Source organism: Leucopleurus acutus (genome assembly GCF_964270905.1).
Source record: "Leucopleurus acutus genome assembly, chromosome: 7".
Taxonomy (NCBI): Eukaryota; Metazoa; Chordata; class Mammalia; order Artiodactyla; family Delphinidae; genus Leucopleurus; species Leucopleurus acutus.
The window spans coordinates 85,493,080-85,517,213 of record NC_139150.1 but is presented as its reverse complement, the minus strand read 5'-3'; the positions used below and the strand labels follow the sequence as shown (position 1 = coordinate 85,517,213).

The 24,134-nt window shown below is 50.4% G+C and overlaps 1 protein-coding gene across 1 annotated transcript in view; it reads right to left on the bottom strand.

The window, feature by feature from the left end:
* DAPK1 (death associated protein kinase 1) overlaps window positions 1-24,134 on the bottom strand; it is a 208,939-nt gene that overhangs the window by 22,041 nt on the left and 162,764 nt on the right. The window contains exons 18-20 of the mRNA XM_082842193.1: window positions 23,992-24,090; window positions 16,227-16,304; window positions 2,535-2,757 (exon numbers count right to left, since the gene is read on the bottom strand). Of these exons, the coding sequence (XP_082698319.1) occupies window positions 2,535-2,757; window positions 16,227-16,304; window positions 23,992-24,090 (400 nt within the window). The remainder of the gene's footprint in view (window positions 1-2,534; window positions 2,758-16,226; window positions 16,305-23,991; window positions 24,091-24,134) is intronic.

Sequence of the window (24,134 nt, the reverse complement as noted above, 5' to 3'; positions counted from 1 at the left end):
CAGGGTGAAAGGCAGAGCCTGGGCCCCTCTACATGGGGTAGCCGCTCCTCTCCACTAACTGGCTCCAGGCGGAAATGTGAATCCAGTGTGGCCAGAGCTACCAACTTGTTACAAGAAACCAAAGAGCCAACTTTTTAAGTGAGACCTCTTGATTTTATTTATTTATTTATTTATTTATGGCTGCATTGGGTCTTCGTTGCTGCACGCGGGCTTCTCATTGCAGTGGCTTCTCTTGTTGAGGAATACGGGCTCTAGGCTCGAGGGCTCAGTAATTGTGGCTCACGGGCTCTAGAGCGCAGGCTCAGTAGTTGTGGCATAAGGGCTTAGTTGCTCTGCGGCATGTGGGATCTTCCCGGACCAGGGCTCGAACCCATGTCCCCTGCATTGGCAGGCGGATTCTTAACCACTGTGCCATCAGGGAAGTCCAGACATCTTGACTTTTAAACGTTGGAAGCTAATTCAATGTTTCTCCTTCCCCTCACACTACACAACGCTGCAGCTCACCAGGCTGCTGACCTCTGACCTTATTTCCCAGCGCCTCGAGTTACTTTTCTCTCTGCTGAGTGTCGTGGGGAGGTTCTCCTGGTCCAGAGCACCTGTTGTCCTCGAGAGGCTCTTGTGTCAGGCAGCCCCATGACCCAAGTCTCTCTAAGCCCTGGCTGAAGGACACAGTGAGATTTGCTGATAATGCAGCCATCCTGAGCTGCATTTTATCAAGAATCTACTTCTGGATTCTTCCAGATGTGGGAAATTGACCAGAAGGAAGATGAATGGAGATATTCCTTCTGAGGGGTGAGGGTTGAGCCGTTCTCCCTCCGGGGGAACCCAGATGTCACTTGATATGTGGCTGCTTCAGGTTAGCCCATGGGCTCCTGAGGTATAAATTCATATCCAATACGACTTATAAAAATTCCAGGTCACAGATCTGGATAGCTCTCATCTCTTTGTCTTTCTCTGTCTCTGCTCTTTGTCTCTGTCTCTCTGGCCCCCTGCCGCCCCCCGCCCCCCCAGAGTCAGACTGGAGTGTCCTCAACCCACAGCAGGAGAGAGCTGGCTCCCTCTAGGGGTGACACGAGGAACTGCTAGAGAAGCTCCCTTTGAACCTTGAAGCAATACTGGTCTGGCCCACACATTAGAGGCTCAACTTAATCGTGAAACCTGGAAGACTATCGGCTTCTGAGAAGGGGTAGACCTATCTTACATACTGAAATTGAGCAAAATTACAGTGGAAAATGGAAAACATGAGCACATATATGCCCCAAGGCAGACGGAGTTATAAGTATCATGAATAAGCCCTGGCTCAGAAGCCAGACACTTCCTGAATCACCAGCTGTGTGACTCCGGGCAGTCTACCTGACCCCTCAAGGCTTCAGCAAGAGGGTGGTAAAAATGCCCATAAGTCTGTCACGTGGATTAAATGAGGTGTCACAGGTACCACATTCTGCCCAGCTACTGGCACGTCGTTAGTACTCAGTACGCATTAGCAACACGTGTTAGCAATATTGTAATCATTCTAATTGTATATCCATTTTGGTTACACTTCTCCCCCTAGTTTCAATTCTATTGCTGTGTTCGGAGGGGAGAAGTTGAAAGGGGCGTGCAGATCTCGGTCAGCTGTCCCTCACTCCAGCTAATGCTGCCCAGACATCCTTCCTCACGGAGACAGAAATTACATAGAAACACAAACTTTAAAACATTTGTTTTCATCCTAGGGAACAGATATGACACCTTCGTAATATGTACAGAGAGTGAGTCTGAGGCACAGAGTTTCAACACTGACATTGTTTAGGAAATTCTCTGAAGGTCTCTATTCTTACCTTTGAAAACCTTCATTTCCTCACTCTAAAAGGGTGGGTTTAGGAAAAATGACACCCCAGACTGCACCACTTCCTCTTGCTCGCTGCAGGTGTTTCTCCCTGGGGAGGGACAGGCCACCCTGGAGTTCCGGGTGTGAACCTGTGTTGATAATCGCGTCTGTGGGAGGTGGAGGCAGACGGCAAAATCGTCTTCCTGACTAGGGTCCAGGTGAACAGACGGGCTAACTGAAAAGCCATAAAGGAGCCTTTCAAATACACCACCCTACTTCCAGATACACGAGGACGGGCTTCCCCGTGCACCCAGTTTTGTGGCTCTGTGCTCTCGCATTCCTGGATGTGCCCGCAGCATTCCAAGAAGAAAGCGTAAGGGGTGAGGACCCGTCCTGCGGGCTGACATTCCATCCGTGCAACCTTGAACCTATGTCAGTCCAAACAAGCTCTTTGTGTCTTCAAGGGCAGAGTCCCCGAGCAGAACACGATTGTGCCATTTTGCACGTTCGTGATTGCGGACAGTGATTTCAGTGAGGCCCTTTCCTCGCTAGCACCAGGGCAGGGTGCGCTCACTGGCCAAGTGCTGGGAGGACCACACCTGGAAGCCACCAAGGCGGCGGGAACCGGTCAGCTTCAGGCCAAGTGCTCCAAACAAAGCCACACCTCCTCCCAGACCTTGACCTTGGAAGTACCCAGTGGAGAGACAGGGGCTGGTGCGGTGCCTACCTGCCGGCTTGGAGGCCAGGGGTGAGGGTGGGAACCGGGTGGAGTTGGTGGAGGACAGCCGGGGCCGGCGTCTTCGGAAGAAGCTTCTCAGCAGCCCACACTTGAGAGATTCCACCAGGGTGGTCTTCCCAGACCCTGAGTGGCCGAATAGCTTCAGCTTGATTCTTGGCTGCAGGTTCTGTGTGGGTCTCAGTTGCTGGATGAAGAGTCCTCGGTGCGTGTCCTGAATATAGATGAGAGAGGGACTGTTAGTCACAGGAGAAGCGCAGCCCCTGAGCAAAAGGCACACGCTGATTCCCACGGCTCAGGACCGCTGCTGCATCCTTCCGGTCTGCGAGTTTTCTTTGCCTTTTTAAAAAAATTGAGGTTATAAGTGACCTATAACGTTATATTAGTTTCAGGTGTACAATGTAAATGATTTGATGTCTGTATATATTGTGAAATTATCACCACAGTAAGTCTAGTTACCATCCATCACCACACATAGTAACACTTTTTTTCCTTGTGATGAGAATTTTAAAGATCTATTCTCATCAACTTTCAGACGTGCGGTACAGTCACCATGCTGTACGTTACATCCCCAACACTTATTTAACTTATAACTGGAAGTTTGTACCCCAACCTGCTATTTCTACCCACGTGGCAGATACAGTCTGTCTGTCCCCACTGCATTAAAAAAATTTAAATGTAAAATAAACATACAATTCACCATTTTAAAATGAACCGTTCAGAGGCTTTTGGTGCGTGTACAATGTTGTACAACCATCACTGCTATCTGGTCCCAGGGTGTTTTCATCCCCCCACAAGGAAACTCTGTGCCCATGAGCAGCCACTTCCCAGGCCCCTCTCTGCTTGGCTGCTGGCAACCACCGATGTGCTCTGTCTCAGTGGATTTGCCTTCCTCCATTGCATTTTGATGCACAATGAATTGGATGGAGCAACTCCTGCCAAGTGGTCCATTTAAAAGTGAAACGGGGTCAGCCCCGTTAGACTGGTCAGGTCACCTCCGCCTTCTGTGTGGAGGGGTCTTGTTCCTTTACGACGCTCTGAAGGTACGAGATGATGAGAAGAAGGGCATCACGTGGTACAAAGCTAAATGCTGGGGAGGGGCCTGGGGGCCATGACAACCTTTCCGCTTTCTTCTTTCTCAGCCCTACAGGGGAGAAGCAGGAGTCTCCACAGCCCTGGATAATTCACACATTCATCATCAAACATTTATGGAGGACCTCCCGTGTGCTGGAACGGGAAGGTCTACACCCGCCCCAGATCCGCAGTTTTGGGGGGACACAGACATGCGAACAGTGTGACATCAAATATAACATGGGTGCTTTTGAAGGGATGGTGTTGCTGAGGTGCTCTGTGCCCCCAGAGAACCCACCTCAAGGGCTAAGTGGGGGGGGGGGGCATTGATCATGACACCCTGGCTCCATCCCAGACTCACACACCCGGCCCGCTTCCCAGCTCCTAACCCAGTAATAACAGCCTGTCAGAGCTGTGGCTTGCAGCCTGAGGTCGAGGCCTTCTCCCCTACCCACGAAGATCCCCTTTGCTTTAGCTTGTTAACTTCCACACATCCCAGGAGACCTATCTTGCTGTGGCCTCTCCAGGAGGTTTCCTCACAGGCAGGCTCAAGCGCACGTGTGGCTCTCCATCGTCACCCCACTAGACTGTAGGGTAATCATGTGACACTCTTCTCCTTTAGATTCAAGGGCCAAACCTTGAGGGGAGAGACGGCATCCCCAGCACCTGGCACAGGTAGGATGCCCAAAAAAGAGGTGTTGTGTCAATGATGTACTCAGGGGGTGACCCACGCAAGAGCGTTTCGGAGGCAAGTGTCTGCCTTTCCCTTTCAGTGTGACCTCAGACCTGGCCGGACCACTGCTTCCAGACCCAAATCCTGGGAGGTGCTGATTTACTGCTGATCTCTTCCAGCTGAGCCACCGTTACTTTTTCCACCAACGACCAAGGACGGGAGCGTGCTCAGTAACAAACACGGCTCTCCTGAGTTCCTACCCCCATTTTCTCTTGGTAAACTCTGACCCCTCTTTCTCAGCAGGGGCAACACTGTCCCCTAGCTGGCATTTTGGAAATGGACGGTAGCAGCTTTAGTTCTCAGCGTTGGGGGATACTGCTGGCGGTGGGTAGGTGGGTGCTAGGGGTACTGACGTGTACATACAATGTCCTGAGCAGTAAGAATTCTCTTGAGTCGGCCTGACTTCTGAGTGTCTGCTGAGCATTTATATAAGAGAAAAACCTTGTTTATGATCATCTGAGCTTAGGACTTAATTGCATTTTACATATGATCCTCCCAGAGGGTTTTGGGAGGGCTTGGTTTAATACATAGTGACTTTCCCAAGAACGCAACTATTTTATACGCTGGTGGAATTACATATACATGGGTTTTTTTCCTAATCTTTCAGGAGCTGTGATCCCCACTTCTGAAACGTCAGCCTGTTGCTGCTGTGTTTGAGTTGCCATCCCTCCCACATCCGTGGCATCTGTAGGTGTTACATTCAGTGATTCTGCAGATGGGTCCAAGTATCTGCCAATTTCACAAGGTCTCCTCTTTGCCTGTGCCCCGCATTTACATACACATTCTATTATACTATATATATTCCTTCGATGTCTTTGTTATATTATAGTTAGGGCACTCTATTCATCTTTTATTTTATTTGTATTTTTAAAATATTTATTTATTTGGCTGTGCCAGGTCTTAGTTGTGGCATGTGGGATCTTCAGTTGCGGCACACGGGCTCTTAGTTGTGGCACGCGGGATCTAGTTCCCCGACCAGGGGTCAAACCTGGGCCCCGTGCATCGGGAGCACGTGAGTCCTAACCACTGGACCACCAGGGAAGTCCCTCTATTGATCTTTTAAAATTACCTGTGTAGGTACATTGCTATCTTTGAATTTTATTTTGGGAGAGTAAAGGGGCATCACAATATGTACATTATAAAGTATTGGGTCGGCTAGGGTTGGAAACCATGGTTGGGACAGTGATCTGGTTTCTTTTTCTAACCTCAAGCACTGCATTGGGTGGAAAAAGCTGGGGTATCTTGCCAGCAATTTCCCTGAATTATTACCCAAGTCAGCACAGAAGCTGAAAAGTTCTATCCTGAGACAGTGACTCACTGGGGTGTTGCTGAGCAGGCATGAAGAAATCGGGTGCTGGCATTCTCCCCCATGCCATCTACTGCTGCCGATGAGCCCATGACCCCCTGAAAGAAATCTACCATCTCTCATTCTAATTTAATCTCCGAAACCAGCCCATTATCTTCCCTCTAAGTCAGGGCCCGCTACACCTCCACCCACCTCACGCTGAGTGTCTGAACTGGAAGCATCCCCTTCCGCTAGGAGTACCTCACCGAATAAATTAAAAACTTCTCCGCCTATTTCATGACCCACAGCCACCTAACACGCCCAGCTCCTTTGTGTGAAGCCAGTATCTGCTTCTCCCGAAACAGTGCAAAGGCACTGCTTCAGTCCCGTCATTAGGTCTGGACGCACTGCGCAGTGAATCGCTCGCTGCTCTCTTCTGTTTCGTGCCTTCCTGGTCCTGGCACTGTGAGTTTGGCCAACATGTCTGTCCTGTGTGAAGGAGTGAGGGCACTTCTGCCCTTTCTGCACGAGTCCCCGCAGGCCCTTCCTCTCTGAGCAGACTTGCACCGAGGGACCCGATGGACACAGGTGCTACCCTGCGTGCTTCCAGCAGCAGCTCTGAACCAAAGTGGGCTTGCCCTACGCAGCTGAGAGACGGTATGTCTCCACCTTGCTCAGCGCCGCCTGAGCCTGAGAGCCCCGCTCACTCCTCCCCACTCCACGCAGGGCAGTGGCGGGCCGGCAGTGGCTGGCGATCTGTTTGTCTGCTTCCCAGGTCAGCCCCAGAAATGGAGGCAAGAGGGACGAGAAGCCAGTGACAGTGGGCTGTGACCTTGGTCTGGTTAGTCCAGGTTAAACAAGAATCCTGCAGGGTCACGTTTACAGAAAATCCCCCACCCCTGATATCTGAGCAAATTCTTCATGCCCAACCTTGATACCTGATCACCCTGGCGCGCCTTCAGCAAGAATCCTGATGACTATTATAACCTTTAAAACTTCCTATTTTCCCCGCTGCCTCAACATCCCCGCAAACAGGCTGTGAGTGCCGGCCCAGGTGCACCGGTGTGTAAGGTGGGCTCAGCCACAAGTTCCCCTTCCTACCCTCCCAAGGGTGACCCCGTGACATTCAAACGCACCAGTGACACTGCCCCCCGCTCCCCCTGCCTTTCCTCATGTACCCACCCTGATCCCTAGCAAAGGCACTTGCCACGGGGGCTCGCAGCTTGCCCCTGGCTTGAGTCTGAGCTCTGTGGCAATGCTCTAACCCCCGTCTCTCTGGGACCTATGATATAAAAAGCTATGTTTTGCCCTGAGCCTCCCCTCTGTCTCCTCTTGTGGCCACAACCGGCTGGCCATCTCATAAGAGAATCTAAAGCACTCAATCCAGCAAGAAGCCTCCCAGCCTTTGGGTTTCCTCTTAGCAATTTTCCACCCACTGACCTCCCCCCACCCTTGCTCCTTGGCTATAAATCCCCACTTGTCTTTGCTGAAGTTGGGGTTGAGCCAGTCTCTTTCCTCTGCTACACGCCCACTGCAGTACCCCTGGAAGGGTCATGAATTATTCTTTCACGAATGGAGGAGTTGTGACAGATGCATTTCCTGTCTGCAGGAGTAACTTCCACATTTGTATCTTCCAGCTTATGCTGTCTTTTCACTCACATCCCTTATTAAACCTCAAAGAAACCTTTGTGGTTAATGTGGTCGTTCTCTGTTTCAGATGTGGAAACCAAGGCTCAGAGGGGCCAAGACACTTGCCCAAGGCAAAGACAGAACTCACCACCAGGTCTCTTTTCTGCCACTGCTGTCAGTGAAAGGGAGGTGGTGGGTTTCTCAGAAGGGGACTGGGGAGCAGGGAGCGGTAAACAAGGATTTGCAGATCAAGAGCAGAATCTCAAAGTGGGGATGTCTTGAGTTACAAGCACTGTGAATATCCAAGGAGGGCCATTTCCAGTTTGTCCCACTCAGAAGACACTTCCCAGTTAGTGCAGGGTCCCGATTTAAAGTAAGATTTATAAGTCATTGCTACGATAAAGGCAAGTAGAATGAGAAGGGGCCCCCCTGCTCTGGATTTGCATGGACAAAGGGCACATTTCGGCACCTCATTTTTCCTAAGCAAATGAGTTGGATTGCTGGCCCGTGTTAACAGGCTCCACGTCCTCGGGGAGCCCCAGGGAGGCTTCCAGTTTTTTTTTTTTTTTATGAAATTGCAGATTGTGCCTTCATCTGGAGGGGCTGTGCTCATCTCAGAACCCATCACTAGCTCACATGCTGTTTCCCCAATAATAACTGTCCTCAGGAAATCTTTTGTCCAAGAAAATACTGCTTCACTGGACTGACAGCTCGGCTTTTACAATGGCCTCAATTCCAGACGATCATACGAACACACGTGCATTCTCACCTTTCAAGTGGAGGTGAATGGCGGGCAGATGAGAAAAATAATTCGCAGGCCAAAGAAAGGGGTACAGGGGTTGCAAGCCATCCCACGTTCCTGCCCTCTGCCCAGGGCCTCTGCACATCTCCTGGACCTTCCTTTCCCCTTCCACCAGGACCTGCTGGCCTGGGCTGGGATGGACTCATTCACCCTTCACCTTGCCCTTGGGAAGATGAGCCAGGAAACTGCTCTCCACCAAGACTGACAGAATCCACCATTATCTTGAAAGGCAAGGAAAAGCAAGATATACTCGAGATTTCCTGTCTAAGGAAATTTAACCTCGTCCTCGGGGATGACCCCTCTTCGTGCTCACTAAGAACTTTGGAGAATCTGAACACAACTGAATTTGATATAGCAACCTGAGACAGAAGTTTCTGAAATCTCTTCCCTCCTGGTGGGTGATGCGTTTCCACTTTTCACCACTAGATGTCGCAGCAGGGACGCATCCAGACCGGGGTCCCCGGGAAGGCAGCTTGCATCAGTCTGAGTGTGTGCTCTCCAAGGCAGACTATGGTTTTGATGCGGACAGGGGCAGAGGAAGGTACGGAGTGTGCTCTTGGCTAGCTCTAGAAGGTGATAGGATATCGATTTCTTTGGAGGGGGAGCACTGAAGTCCATCCGTGGTCTATATTTAACAGAAGCCCTAAGACCCTCCCTGTGCCTGGGCTGGTCAGGTTCTCACTGGCTGGGCCGGGGAAGCATGAGCAGGGACACGCCCGAGGGAGTGGAGGGTTCTTTGTTACCCAAGTCTTGGCTCATGCGTTGAAATATTCTCGTGTCCTGTCCCCCTGTCCCCCAAAGGCTGGCGGATGTGGCTGGGACGTGGTGGGGCCTCTTGCAAGCGGGCTGGGAAGCTGGGGGGGGGAAGCAGCAGTGAACCCCGAGGAATCAGAATCCTAAACCAGAACCTGGGCTTCCAGGTGCTCACAAAGGTGCGTTTGTGAGAGTGGGAGGCTAGAGCACATGTTTCCCTGTTAGCTTTAACTATATACTTTAAATATTTACACAGGAAAGCGAGCTCCCGTTTGTATTCTTGCCCAAAGCTCACAAAGTAACTGAGCCTGGACAGCTCTGGTCCAAGCAGCTGTCCTATCTCACCTGGCTGCCAAGACCACCTTCTATCTGGTCTCCCAGTCTGAGCAGAGGGAAATTCCTAACCTACTTACTTAACGCACTTGGACCAATACCCAATCACCTTACCAAGATCTGTAAAGTTGGGCCTATCTTTCAGATCAGATCTCCTCCGGCATCATTTTCTGCTCCAAAGACCGCACTCAGACTCTGCTGCTAACCCCATCAGCCCCTCCTTTTTGATCTATTTCCTAGAACGCACCTGACTCTTTACCGCCTCAGGCCCTTTTCACTCATTCCCTCTGCCTTCTCCCAGCCCTTCCTCCGGTTGGCTCCTCTTTCTTGCCTCTGGGTGTTGGTTTAAATGTCACCATCAGAGAGGCATCCCCACACCCGTAAGTGGAAAGCAGCCACCACCTGCCATCCCCTTACTTTCTCTCATTTCAGCCCATTTGAATCCCCTACACTTACACCAGGGGGCAGCAAACCTTTCTGTAAAGCACCAGGTGGTCTCTGTTGTGACTGCCACGTGCGTGTCTAGAAACCAGCCAGAGACAGGAGTAAATGGAGGGGTGTAGCTGTGCTCCCATAAAACTGTATTTACAAAAACAGGCGATGGGCTGGTTTGGGCTCTATGACCATTGTTTGCCCCCCTGACCTATCTGGCATTTTCTTATTTGTTTATTGGCTGGTCTTGCCTCTTTTGTTCGCTGTGGTCTCTTTGGGGCCTAGAACAGTTCTTGGCCTATAGTAGATACTGTGACTATCTTTTAAACGAGTATTATTTGGAAACTGCATTGCTTTTTGAAGGCCTGGTTAATTTGGGTTTCTAGTTTCCTTTCTTCCAGCACCTTTTGCCCCCTGGCAATTTAGCTTTCACTTTCTCATCTGCAAAGGTAACTAAACGTCAGCAGATTGACAGGGAGGACCATCTCCAATCTGGGAAAGCCAGATAAGAGCATGGAGAGATGACATGGCTTTCCACACGTGGCAGGATGCAATTAGACCCAGCAGGATGGGAGCAGCAACTCTTAATTATGCAAATGCAGTTTACTTGTGGTGAATTTTAAATTCTGGGCAAACTCCCAACTTTGTCCTATTTTTCAAAATATTCCTGGGCATGTTTCTTCACTGTCTAGTCTCAGGCTTAGGAAAAGCAACTACTTTTAGTATCAGTTTACAGAAAAGCTGATTAGAAGGACAATCAAACAAAATAAAAATAAGCCAACTCCCCAAGCCCCCTTGAAAGTAGTATTTTAAAATCAGATGAGAATGGACCTTGCAGTGATAGTAAAAATGGATGCCAATGCAAAATCTAAGTGCAAGCCCTCCCCGCCTGTCACAACACACACCCCTCCTTTCTCTAGGAGAAGGAGAAGTGGTTTGGCTAAGTAACAACACAGGTCTTGGGCAGGTTTGGAGGGCCGGAGGGGGCTTTGTTTAGTAGTGGGGGTGAGCACCGGGGACAGTAGAGGGTGCAGCTCCCCTTTATACGAAGATGGTGCCTACAATGCAAGGTGGAATTGTGGGAGCCTCCAGAGACCCCGTAGCAATGGTGTGCTGGAAAACCAGCTCATTGCAGGGGGCTTGGGGCGGGGGTGGGAAAGGCCTGATCTGTAGTGTTTGCTGATTCCTGTGGTGGAAATACCACCACCACGGCTGATTTCAAGCCCCGAATGTGGAAGGCACTGGACACGCAGTTGGGGAGAGATGTGTATGGGGGGCTCTCCCAGACAGTACCTGGGGCCCCAACATGCCACTACCCCCAAATCATCTCCTGCTGAACTGGATCAGAGAGGAAGATGGACTGTGTTCTTCCTACCCTCACAAGCCCCAGCTCGGCCGCCCTCTCCCCGCACCTGCCCAGATGTGCTGGCTGCAAGGGTCTCACTTCCCCGAAGTCAGCCCCCTGCTCAAAGGATCAAAATCTTCTCTCAGTTTCCTCCGGCCCACCCTCTGCTGTCCCAAGCTGGTCAACACGATGACTTTTTTTTTCTTTTTTTCCAAATTTCTGATTTCCGTGATTGGAAAGAGTCATGCATTCACTAGGGAAGAACAGACTAGAGAGGAAGATGAAGAATAGACTTTTAAACACATCAAGTTTGTGAATCATCAGATGGAGATCAGAAGATCTATGGACATGGGCTTCCCTGGTGGTGCAGTGGTTAAGAACCCACCTGCCAATGCAGGGGACAAGGGTTCGAGCCCTGGTCCGGGAAGATCCCACATGCGGCAGAGCAACTAAGCCCATGTGCCACAAGTACTAAGACTGTGCTCTAGGGCCCGCGAGCCACAACTACTGAGCCCACGTGCCACAACTACTGAAACCTGCACGCCTAGAGCCTAGAGCAACAAGAGAAGCCACAGGAATGAGAAGCCCGTGCACTGCAACAAAGAGTAGCCCCTGCTCACCGCAACTAGAGAAAGCCTGCGTGCAGCAACGAAGACCCAATACAGCCACAAATAAATAAATTAAAAAAAAAAAAAAGATCTATGGACACGCAGGTGTGGGCTTCTAGAAGGAGATGAGGGATGGAGGGAGGGTTGGAAAGTCCTCAGTACGTGTCAACAGTTGAAGTCAAAGGCAAAGATGACGCTACCCACTGGGAGGGGGTTAAGAGTGAACAGATGAAACCCTGGGAACGTACCAACACCTAGATCAGGCAGAAGAACAAGATGACTTTGGTTCTATTTCCAGAAGGGAAAGCTCCATGGCTTACCCCTAACAAATGTTTAAAAATACGTCCCTAGACTTGCCAACCGATTAAAGGTGAAAACACAGGGAACATTTCTGTTGCTAATTTGGCCCTTAGAAACCAAATGGCATAGCAAGGCAATTTAAGGCCAACCTCCCTGCTGTCCCAGATGCAGACTTCTCCCCATGACTGTGCTTAGGATCCACGTGGGGTGGGTAGGACTGAGGGTGGCAACACCCTAAGGGGTGTTAGGAAAGGTGTAGAGGCAGGTTTTTCGGTTTCCACAATGAATGGGGGAGGGAATACCTTAGACATTAGACGCTTGGGGGTCCTCGCATCCTCCAAGGACAGGAAGTTCCACCCACCCCAAATGCTGCTGCTGTTAACACTCTGGTGAGAAACAGTGGCAAATACGGGGGAGACAATGACATTGAAAGGAAATGGTGGTAAGATGCCCCTAAGTATAAATTACCCTCTTCCCGTTCCCCTCACCCATTGTACCGGGTTGTGGACAGTCTCTTCCTGCATATGGTCCAGGTTATGACTGCACATAAATCTACTTTCTTGGCTTTCTCTGCAGGTAGAGCCTGCTCCTTGAGGCAACCGCCCACGAGTCCTCTGCGATGCGTTCTCCAGGGATGCACTGGGATATCGCGATCATTTTCAAGAATCAGGTTCCAGTGCTGGGTGTCCCCAAATCCCAAGCAGTTATTTATTTGGGGATTTATTTAAAAAAAAAAAATGATAGAGGGTGGTTAGAAATGCTTGGCAGCCAACTCCTCCCTTTCTGGAGACTCAGAAAGCTGAGGTCTAGAGCCGTTTGAGGGAATGACAAAGGCAAGCGAAAACGCACGTCTCGCTGAACACAGAGCTGGGGAAAACTCTGCTGAAGGCAATGGGGCTCTGGGTGACCCCGCGGAAGACGACCCATGCCTGCCACAGAGCACGTGAGCTCACTGGGGGAAAGGACCATCCCTGGCTGGTGAGGAATCAGCACCGAAGAAGCCCTGAGCCCCTGATCGAGCCCTGAAAGCAGATATTTCTGTTTGGGTCTGGATCTCTGCTCTGCACTAATTAGTATGTTGCTTAACCTTGTGGAGTCCAGGTTTCCTGCAGGAACATCCCCATCGCAGGGATGTAAAATTACTGTGCTGCCACACATACCGAGGAGTAAATGGTGGCTGTTACTAAAAGTGACTCTCAAGTGTACCCTGCCACATTTGCCATTGCTGACGCCCCAACATCTGCTCCTGGGGCGGGGGGTGGGTCACAAGAGGAGCCTCAACATCTGCTCCTGGGGGGGGGTGGGTCACAAGAGGAGCCTCCACGGAAACCTCCATGTTTCCCCGGGACTCAGAGTGGTCCACAGGATGCAAGCAAGGGTGCCGACTGTGGCAAACACGTGGTGCTTCCTGTGTGCAGGCAATGCTCTAAGGACATCATTTACATCACCCATCCGACCCTCATCAGCATCCCGTGAATAGCACTACATTCAGCCCATTTAACAAACAGGGAAAGTGAGGCCCAGGGCTGTTAAACTGGTGGCCAGTTCATCCAGCTAGGTGGCAGCGTGGGGACTCCTGAGTCTGTGCTCTCTCAGCCTTTACCCCATATTTTGCCTCTCAAAGCAAAGATGAGAGGTGAACTTTTAGGTAGGTTGTGGGCTCTAACAGGGATGACGTACTCTATTCACAGGCATTGAAATGACTTCCTTTGTCTCCTTACAAAAACCACAGGATAATGGTAAAATACTAAAGGTTGTCATATTTCCTCTTAAAAAAAAATCTAGACACCAAAAAACAAAGTGCAAATTAATGGAAGAAAAAAAAAAAAGGGAAAGCCAAACTGGGACCAGGCAAGAACCCACGCCACCCGGAATTCAAAATTCTGGTCTGGAAACAGCCACCCTTCCCTGAGATGCGTGGAGCTGCACCTCCTATATATGTTCCTAATTATAAAAGCAGTCGAAACATATTACACCCATCCAATCCACCCAACCTCAGCTATCGTGTTAGGTACTCTCCTTCCTGTCTTTTTTTCTGGGCATTTATCCGTTGTTTCCAATCTGCCATAATAGACACCTGGGTTTGCACCCAGCGTAGCAATCTGTTTTTAAAGAAAAGGAAGGATCTTCCTAAGGGGTAGATGGGCAGTAAAACACAGCACAGTCCAAGGAGAAGCCTCGTCCCTCGGCCAAGGGTGACCCTCAGACCACTGGAGATCGTGGTTTGCAGTTGATTTTTGCTTAAAGATGAATAGACTGCACCTTCCCCTGGGGTCACTGCCGTATAACAAGAGTTTCTGAGATGGTGAACAGCACTCCAGGAAAGTATGCGGCAATGGGATTGTCCAGAGTGCTACGCTTGTGAGGGGGCTCCCCGCGTGCCAGCTGAGCCCACAAAACACCCACAAGGACAATGCTGGGGCTCCGATCAGGACGACGGTGCCGGGAGTGGCAGGTGGGCTAAAATCCCCATCTCTGGAATTTGGGAAACCTGAGAATACCTGACTCAGCATGTGTATAGACCTGCTAAGGTGTTAAGCCTGATAAAGTCTTGCTTTCTACCAGTGGTCCATACTAGAGGCTAAATAATTAACTGTAAAAACGTGTGCTCATCCAGCCTGTGGGCCAGATTTCATTTCAGTTTCTTTCCTCTATGGATGAATACTATAATGGGGAATCAATTTAAAACAGCTCTTACATTGTGACACTTTGTCTATGAACGTAAGACTCCACACACACTCAAATGTGGGGCTCCCTCCTATAAAATCCAGCAAAAGTCAGAGGTTGCAAACCGGTGGCCTGAGGTTGTGTTTCCTTTGGCTGAAAATAGCTTCAAATAAAGTGAATTTTAAGATTAGGAGATTTTATGTGAAAGTTCATTATGGATTTGCTGACAGACTCATAGGCTCCCCTGCACCCCCCTTGTTTTGCCTGTAAACAAAAAGTTTTCCCTTGTTTTTCTAGTTCAAATTCTCCCTCACAATGAGACAGTCTGTGGTGGTACAGAGTAGGAGAATTCGAAGCCCAGAGTTAATTTAAGTCTTTCCTGTAAGAACGTGTGAATAAGGAGGGATCTCTTTGTAGAACCTCTAGATCAAAGGGGAGACTGAACCCCTGCAGTGGCCTGGGGGATCTCAGTGTTTATCAGTTCACAGGATCCAAAGCACAAAGGTGTGAAAATGAATTATCTTCCCCAGGTCAACTCCGAGCACTGGGGAAGAAATCATTCCAACCTACGGATGTGTCCCTTCTCACCCCCCCCTCAATCAGGACCAGGAGACCAGGGGACCACTATGAAAATTCAAACTTTCAGTAGCTGTGAAAGTTACTGTGATTATAAGACATTATAATCCCTCCCCCAGGCACTTTTCAATTTATATGGCAGGATCTTTGTAGGATACCCCAAGCTTATTCTGGACAATACCTTTTCAATGAGCACTTAACTGAGTAATTTTTTTATTTCTATAAAGTTTGTTTTTTGAAAAATTATTACATGATTATTATAGGAAATTTGGAAAAAATACAGTAATGTTTAAAGAAGAGTGTTAATTAAAAAAGCAAAATCCAAAGACACCACTGTTACCCTTTTCTTTCCATGCATTTTAAAAAGACGTAGCTGAGATTACAACGTGCACATAATTTATCTTCTGCTTTGAAGCCCAGGAACATCCTAAGCAATAAACTCCTGTTACTAAAACCTCTTCAAAAACATTTTAACGGCCCCAAACCACTCTCTTTTATAGCTGTCTGTCAATTTACTAGACTTCACTGTTGGTCATTCAATGTTTCCAATTTTTATTACTGTATTATAAATAATACTGCAATGGACATCTTTGTGCATAGAACTTTTTTCTCTGCGTTTCTTCCATTTCTTCAGGATAGAGTCACAGACATAGAATCCCTAGCTTAAAGGGTGTGACTATTTTGAAGTCTCTCAGTACATACTGCTACGATGTGGGCTGGAAAGGTACACCTGCATTTACTTATTTTTGTCATGTTTCCTCAAACCTTAGAGCAACAATGTTTGATAAACTGGAGCACAAGTGATATCTTGGAGCTCGAAACATTAAGAAAGAAAGAAGCAGAGTCAGCTTTCTCATTTCCCCTCTACTTCACGGTGGGGAGAGGGCAGGTATTACAAAGCGGGTAGGAGGGAAACCAGGCATAGCGACTGCAAAGAGGCCAATGATTTCCAAGTCTAGATACAGAAGAAGAAATCAGAGAGGTAGCCAATGTGTTCATGCAAATCGATATGCAAACCACAGCACAGGACCAGTGCCTTTTGGTACCACTTGTGTGTCCAAAGCCTCTTTTGTTCATCCTCATAGTTTACAAGGGAAAAAACAGAATCTTCCACATAAAAACAGAGCACTTCAGACCACAATTTCTCACCTTTCGGAGTCTTGTGAGGAGACCTGCTACCTGTTCATGCTGTTCCGATTTAGCAAGATCTTCTGCTGTCTTTCCATCCTGTTGGAGAAAAACGATTAGTATTTTCCTTCACGACAGAGAGCTGTGTGTTCCATACACCAGTACTGCCATCTGAGGCAGAAACAGTGTAACAGGCATCAGAAGCAAATAAGGTGAACAAAAGACCATGTCCTGGATTATTTATTTCCCTTTCTGTGGAATCCTTATTTCACTTGATTGTCCAAAAAAGGAAGATAAGAGGTAGAAAAAAACGTGCATCGGTGCTTTGAGGTCCAATGGCGAGATGTCTCAGGCCCACAGGCTTTAATCAAACCGGGCACCTCGTTAGCGGGCAGATTACCCTGTGTCCTGAGCCTCCTCTCTTCAGTTAGGCCAACGATAAAGACTGCCATTTGCTGGCGAATTCTAGTTAGTGGAAGCTAACGTCTTAAAATCCTTCCATAGGGCTTCCCTGGTGGCGCAGTGGTTGAGAGTCCACCTACCGATGCAGGGGACACAGGTTCGTGCCCCGGTCCGGGAGGATCCCACATGCCGCGGAGCGGCTGGGCCCGTGAGCCATGGCTGCTGAGCCTGCGCGTCCGGAGCCTGTGCTCCGCAACGGAGAGGCCACAACAGTGAGAGGCCCGCGTACCGCAAAAAAAAAAAAAAAAAAAAAAAAAAATCCTTCCATAGACAATCTGTAGCACTCATATCAAGCTATTTACTGTTAATTACTGTGCATTTCAAAGGAAAGGCTGAGTTTTACAATATTTATCTGAAGATTTTCGGTGAACATAAAAGGAGGAAATAAGGGTCCACAGCACTTTGGTGTTTGCTTTTTAATTAGAGAATTTTCACAGGGCTGCAGTTTCACACTGAACGAATTCCTTTGTGTTTCCAGGCCGTGAACATGCACGATGATGGCTAACATTTATTGAGCGCCTCTTAATAATCTCAGTGCGTCGTGTGCAGTAACCTCAGAGCCACTCCAGGGCGGCAGGAACGCCGGCTGTTCACGCACTACCAAGGAGGGAACGGAGGCTGAGGGATCTTTCTGCTGCGGTTTTAGGAATTATTACAAATTTAAAAGTAGAAAAGATGGGAGGCAACTTCAAAAGAAATAAAAGCAGTATTTTTTTAAATAAGAAGACTAAGGGGCCTTTGGCTCATCTCTCAGTGTTCACCAGTGACAGTTAAAGTTCTCTTCCCCGGGGAGGCTGGGGGAATGCCCGGATCTGACGGACAGCACACCTGCCAATCTCTCAACCCAGGTCACGATCCCTGCCGTCAGATCAGCTTTTCTCAGCCTCAGCACTACTGACATTGTGGCCAGGCCGATTCTCTGCTGTGGAAGGCTGTCCCGTGTGCTGTGGGATGGCTAGCAGCACCTTGGCCTCCATCACTAGACACCAGTAGCATCCCCCTTCCACCAGCTGTGACAACCCCGTGTTTCTGGACATTACCAAACGTCCCCTGGGGGGTGAAGCTGCCCAACTGAGAACCACAGCCGTAGGCTGTGGTCGAAGCTCAGGTGGGCACTCCGGAGGAGGCGTGCTTTATAGTCATGCCACCCGCCTCTCTCTGCCCCCCCTCAAGTCCTGAAATGGCTCCAACGGGCAGACGAAAGCTTCTAGTTTGCTTTGGGGTGAATTAGGTAATTTGTCAGACACCACATCCAAACCAGGGATGCATGCCAAACTGTCTAGATCCTTCCTGACGTGATAAGAACAGGCCTTCATTCCCAAATCTCACAGCACGTTGGAATCACCAGGGTCTTTAAGAACTCCTGCTGCCGGGCTCCCACCCGTATGCTCTGCTTCTACCTCTCTGGGGTGCGATCTGGACATTAGGGTTCAAAAGCCCTCCCAGGTGATTCTATTGTGCAGCGAAGTTTTGGGACCGTTGCCTTAGTTGGAAGCAATCTGAGCTTCGACTTAAATTTTCTGTCCTCTGGTGTGACTGGCCATGAATTTCTCTTGAAGACCTCAGATCTGCATAGCACACAGACAGAGGATGTTCACTGGCCAAGTTACTCTCCACTGTTAAGTCTCTCAAATGTCAGGAAAACAGCCATCAATAACAATTCCTTACGTTTGCACAGCACTTCACAGTTTGCAAAACATGTTGCTCTAAAGGACACTGTTTGGGCTTCCAAAAGCAATGTCTGCCAGTGTAGTGGAAAGAGTTTGAACTTTGGAGTGAGAAGGACCCAGGTTTAAGTCCGGATTCTGCCCCTCCCCAGCTGTGTGGTCAGTCACTCGGCCTCCCGAAGCCTGGGTTTCTTCATCTACGGCATGAGAAATGACACCTTGACTGCATAGGTTCTTGAGCAGATTAGAGAAAACCAAATGGAAAGAACCAACAAAGTACCAGGTGCAGAAAAAGCAAGCAGTGGTAATCATCAAAGAAAAAAAAAAAAAAAAAGAGCTGAGAGTGTCCCAAAACTCCCTGACTTTCTGTCCAAGAGGGAAAAGGGTAGGAGCTGGATCTCTTCATTCTGGCCCTGTGCTACCATGCACCCCTGAGCAAGGTGCCAGGTCTGCAGCTGGCCCATGAGCGATCCTAGCACTCACTGCCCTGCTTGTCACACACAGTGGTCTGGGAGGTCTCACTGAGAAGGTTTTATATATATATATATATATATATATATTTTTATTTTTTTGTGGTACGCGGGCCTCTCACTATTGTGACCTCTCGCGTTGCGGAGCACAGGCTCCGGACGTGCAGGCTCAGCAGCCATGGCTCACGGGCCCAGCTTCTCCGTGGCATGTGGGATCTTCCCAGACCGGGGCACGAACCCGTGTCCCCTGCATCGGCAGGCGGAGTCTCAACCACTGCACCACCAGGGAAGCCCGAGAAGGTTATATTTGAGTCAAAACCTGAAGGAGGTGAGTGAGCAAGACATTTGGATACCTGAGGAAGTCTTGCAAAGAACAGCAAGTGCAAAGGCCCTGAGGCAGCAGGATGACTCTCATGTTTGAAGAATATCAAGGAAGCTCGTGTGACTGGTGCAGGCGGAGCAAGGGGAGGAGGAGGAAGAGATGGGGGACAGGGAGGCAATGCAGATCTTTAGGGACGTCCCCATCACAAGGACTTTTACGCTGAAGGAAGGTCTGAACAGATGAGGGACATGATCTGACGTATGTCTGCACAGGGTCAGGCAGGCTGCTGTGTGAGGAACAGACTGTGGACAGGGCAGGATGGGAGCACGGACACCAGTTAGGAGACCAGGACAAGTTACACGTGATCATGGCCAAGGGCTCACAGCCTCATGGGAGAATCAGCAGTCAATTCCAACAGAGCAAGAAAGGGGGCAAATCACACCCACTGAAGGGGACTGGGAAAGAGGAGGCGTCCTGGGGCTCCAGTTGGATACTGCAAGACGACAAAGAGTTAGTGTTCCGGAATCTTCCTGACACCAACATCACACACTACTATGTGCCTGGGTGCCTCCTAGGCACTGAAAGGCTCTCCCTGTGAAGGCAGAAGCATGTCTTATTGCCTCATGGCAGGGGTATGTGTGTGTACGTGGGGGCACTATGTACAAGGGGTGGGGCTGGAAACAGAGGAGGTTCCAGAGGGAAGGAACAGCATGTACCAACTGGATGAGGTGGGAATGAGCGAGGTCCCCGGACCTGCAAAGAGTCCTACTCAGTTTGGTATAGCCAAGGGGGTGCAAGGTGAAGGGTGAGGTGGGCAGTGGGCAGGGACCTGGCCATGGAGGGCACATCCTGAGGGCAACGGAGCCCCGGGATGATTTGCAACTGGAACCCACGGCAGACTGGCTTTTCCAGAATGATAAATGTGGTGCTGGGTCAGAACTGTCAGGAGGGCCATGAGGCTACAGGTGAGGGACCAGTTCCGAGGCAGAGCTGGTCCTGGGGGAAATACACCGTGAGATTTTAACCAAGTGGAGGCAGAGGACGAAGAGCTGTGAGTTCGAGAAGAATCCAGGATGTGGCCACCAGCGTGATGCCAGGGAAGGGATCATCCACATTTCCTGGACCGGACAATTGGATGTACGCAGAAGGCTTTTGCAAAGGGCAGACACTGAGGGAGGAGAGCAGACCCGGAGGGAGAGGATGCAGCGTGGAGGCGGGGGGCCTTCCACAGGTGGTGTTCACCAGGCTGGGTCCCAGCGCAGTGCTCAGGGAACAAGTGGGGCCGGAGACCCGGACGTGGACCTGAGTTCCTAAGTGCAGCTGCACCCCTGAGGCTGGTGAGAGGAGCAGGGGGCAGAGAGCGGGAGGGCAGCCGGCCAGGGGGCGTGGAACAGCAGCAAGAAGCCTTGGAGCTGGAGGAGGGCGGCAGAGATGGGAGGGGAAGCAGGGGCCAGTAGGATTTTCTTACCCAAGGCCGGAGAGAGTGTCAAGGAAGTGTCGTGTCCTGGAGAGATAACTAGACATAACTGCTGGCACTCAGGTGAGCAAGGCAACAAAGAAAGGTGCGGAAGGAGGTGATAATAGTGCCACAGAAGTCAGAGTGGGGCTTCCGCTGGGGCAGGCCACCGGGGGCTTCTGGGGTGGCCTCGAAAATTCTACCTCTTGACCTTAGTGGGGTTACAAAGGTGTTTGTCAAATCCACCAAGTTTTACTTTTGCTCATGTCCTTTCCTTAAAAAAAATCTGTTTTGTTTTACAATAAAAAAATTTTGGGGCTTCCCTGGTGACGCAGTGGTTGAGAGTTTGTCTGCCGATGCAGGGGACATGGGTTCGTGCCCTGGTCCGGGAAGATCCCACATGCCGCGGAGCGGCTGGGTCCGTGAGCCATGGCCGCTGAGCCGGCGCGTCCGGAGCCTGTGCTCCACAGCGGGAGAGGCCACAACAGTGAGAGGCCCGCGTACCGCAAAAAAAAAAAAAAAAAAAAAAAAAAGAAGAAAAAAAAATTTTGAAGGCGAGGTGACTGGGGTTTCTGCAGAGTCGGGGGAATTCCGGGAGTCGAGGACAGACTGTGGCAGGCGGAGGAGAGGCGGGAGGGAAGGGAAAAGAGGACCGGACCTTCAGAAGACTCTTCTCAGTTATCCCGGCTGAGAACAGACTGGGAGAGGGAGGGTAACAGCTAGAGGCGCTATAGGGTCGAGGGAGGTGGTGCCCGACGGGAAGAACCCTGCGGTCAGGCAGAGGGGAAAAGCTGGCCCACGAAGAGGGCTGGGCTGTGCCGTCCAATAAGGCGGCAGCCCAGCCCACACGCGGCTCCGCGGGGCTGGAAACGTGGCCGAGCTAAGAAGTGCTGTGGGTATAAAACGTACCCAGATTTCCAAGACTTCAATCAAAGAACTGGAAGTATCTCAATAATTTATAAATACTGATTACAAGTCAAAATGATAATATTTTGCATGTTATTGGGCAAAATACATTACTTTATATGTTACTTTTAACATATGAAAATATATCAGTGAAATTAATTTCCTGTTTCTTTTTCCTTGTCAGATGCGGCTACTACGAAGTCTAGTATGACACAGGCAGCAAGCTGTCCTTCCGTGGAGCCGGCCTCAGCCCACAGCACGGCGCCTCTGTGATGACCCACACCCTGCGTGGAGCCCACGTGGCTTCCCCGCCCTAGGAGACCCCCGTCTCCACCATGCCCGCTGGGGGGCCATGCACATCCAGCCCCACCAAGCCCCACCTTGGCCGGGCCAGTCCAGGCTGCGCTCCAGCTCACTGTCCTTCCAGCTCCGCCGGCCTGGGCCCTTCCTCCTCTCTCCACTCTCTCTAAGGAGTGGTCCTGACACTCCTGGAAACGTCCCTGGGGACTCTGGCTCTTAATTCTCACGGGTCCCATCCAGTAGCTGTGACCCTTGGGTCTGACTCTCTCTCATTAGACTAGAAGTTTCCCGAGGGAGGGGCAGCTTGCCTGGCTTGGTCCCTCTGTGTTCGCTGTTCTGTGCCTGGTGTGCAGTGTATGCACAGTATCTGCTGAATGAATAAATGACTGAGGCCCCGTGGTGGACTCGTAGGGACCAGGGAGAAGCGCCTGCAGTGAGCTGGGAAGGGTGGGGAGCAGAGTTACACCCGAGGGCCTCTTGAGGGGAGGCCAAAGGCACGGGGAGATGACCGCGGGCTCACAGTGGTCAGGGGGCAGCCCAAGGACCCAGCAGAGGCCGAAGGTCACACATTTGAGAGGTCCCGGCCCACACTGCCGGGTAGGCAGGAGCAGCTGCTGGCATCTTCACAGCCGTCCTCGACAGTTTTTTTTTTTTTTTGCAGTACGCGGGCCTCTCACTGTTGTGGCCTCTCCCGTCGCGGAGCACAGGCTCCAGACGCGCAGGCTCAGCGGCCATGGCTCACGGGCGCAGCTGCTCCGCGGCATGTGGGATCTTCCCGGACCGGGGCACGAACCCGTGTCCCCTGCATCGGCAGGCGGACTCTCAACCACTGCGCCGCCAGGGAAGCCCGACAGTTTATTTTTTATGAGGCAACATCTGTAACAAAAAAGTACTTCTCCCCATCAAAATGTACATCAGTGCTCTATCGTGGAGTAGCTGGACCGAGTGCCAAGGCATGGATGGTCAGGGTTTGATAATGGCTCATCAGGTCATTGCACGGCGGTAGGTGGGTTTGTGATGGACGAGGAGGTACCCTAAGAAGGGACAACCCCAAGTAGAGCGCTAGTAAGCACTGGGCCTGCAGAAGAGCCCAGCTCGGGGCTCAACACTGCAGAGAACAGACCCACTGCTTGTGGGGAGGGAATCACATCCCTGTCACATTAGCGCAGCCAGGGAGGCAATGTCCTAGGCCAAGAGCCAGTACCCATTTTCTGTCAAGGGCCAGGTAGCAGATATTTGGGGCTCTGAGGACCACAGGGTCTCTGTTGCAATCGCTCGTCTGCCCTTGTAGAGTGAAAATGGGCACAGACAATGTGTAAACAATGGGCGTGGCTGTGTCCCAGTAAAGCTTTATTAAAAGAAGCAGGCAGCAGGCTGAATTTGGCCTGTGGTCCATAGTTTGCCAACCCCTGTATGACTCTCCAGCCTCAGAGCCCTGATTTTCCCAAGGTTGGCCACCATATTTCAAGACTCCGATGGGTCTCCTTAGAGAAACACTTTATGTCAGCAAAGTCCTAGTGAGTTTTAGGAATCACCCACATGAGCAAATGGAGACTCAATCCACTGTTGGGCCAGAGACAACTCAAATGATAATGTTTCACCGCAGCGGTAAAAACAGCAACCTTATCTCTTAGCGGACATATTTTTCCTCTTTGGTATTTCTTGAAATGTGAAACAAAGGGTTTCCTCTGCAGGGAGGTACCAGGTCTGGAACGGGGAATGTCGGGAGTGAGACATTTAAAGAAATGAGATTTAAAGAAATCTCATTTTAAAATATGTTGTGGGCCTAAGAGCAAAGCCGGACTTTTTTAAAAAAGAGAGAACAGCTCTTGTCATCTGTTCCCCCGACGCTGGGGGGCCTTCCTCCTCCCTCCCTGGAAGGAGGGGGCACTTTTAGAAAAGATAAACACACAACCTAATGGAAAACACAAAGGCGTGTTGCGTAACGCAGGAAACGAAAAGGCCAGTGGGAAACAGCAGGTGTTCCTGGCAGTGCAGACCTGGTGGAAGAAGAGGATGAGGCGTTCTCGGGATCTTACCCTGGGTTTGTGTGGGCAAATGTTTACGTAACTGCAGTGGAGGAGCTGAAGCTTAACGGCAGCCTGTCTGCTCTGGAGTGCAGCTGGCAAGCAATACCTTTCCCCTTGTGCCCTCGAGGCCTGAGGGGTTTGCAATTGCTTTCTCCTGCCAGAGGGCTACTCACCGAAGTCAGCGCCTCCACGTTGGCGCCTGTCAGACAGAGGTAGCGGACCACGTCCAGAATCCCGTTGTTGGCTGCAAGGTGCAGAGGCGTCCGTCCATACTGGAAGAGACAAGAAAGACCCAGGAGAGTCCTCACGGCTGCTG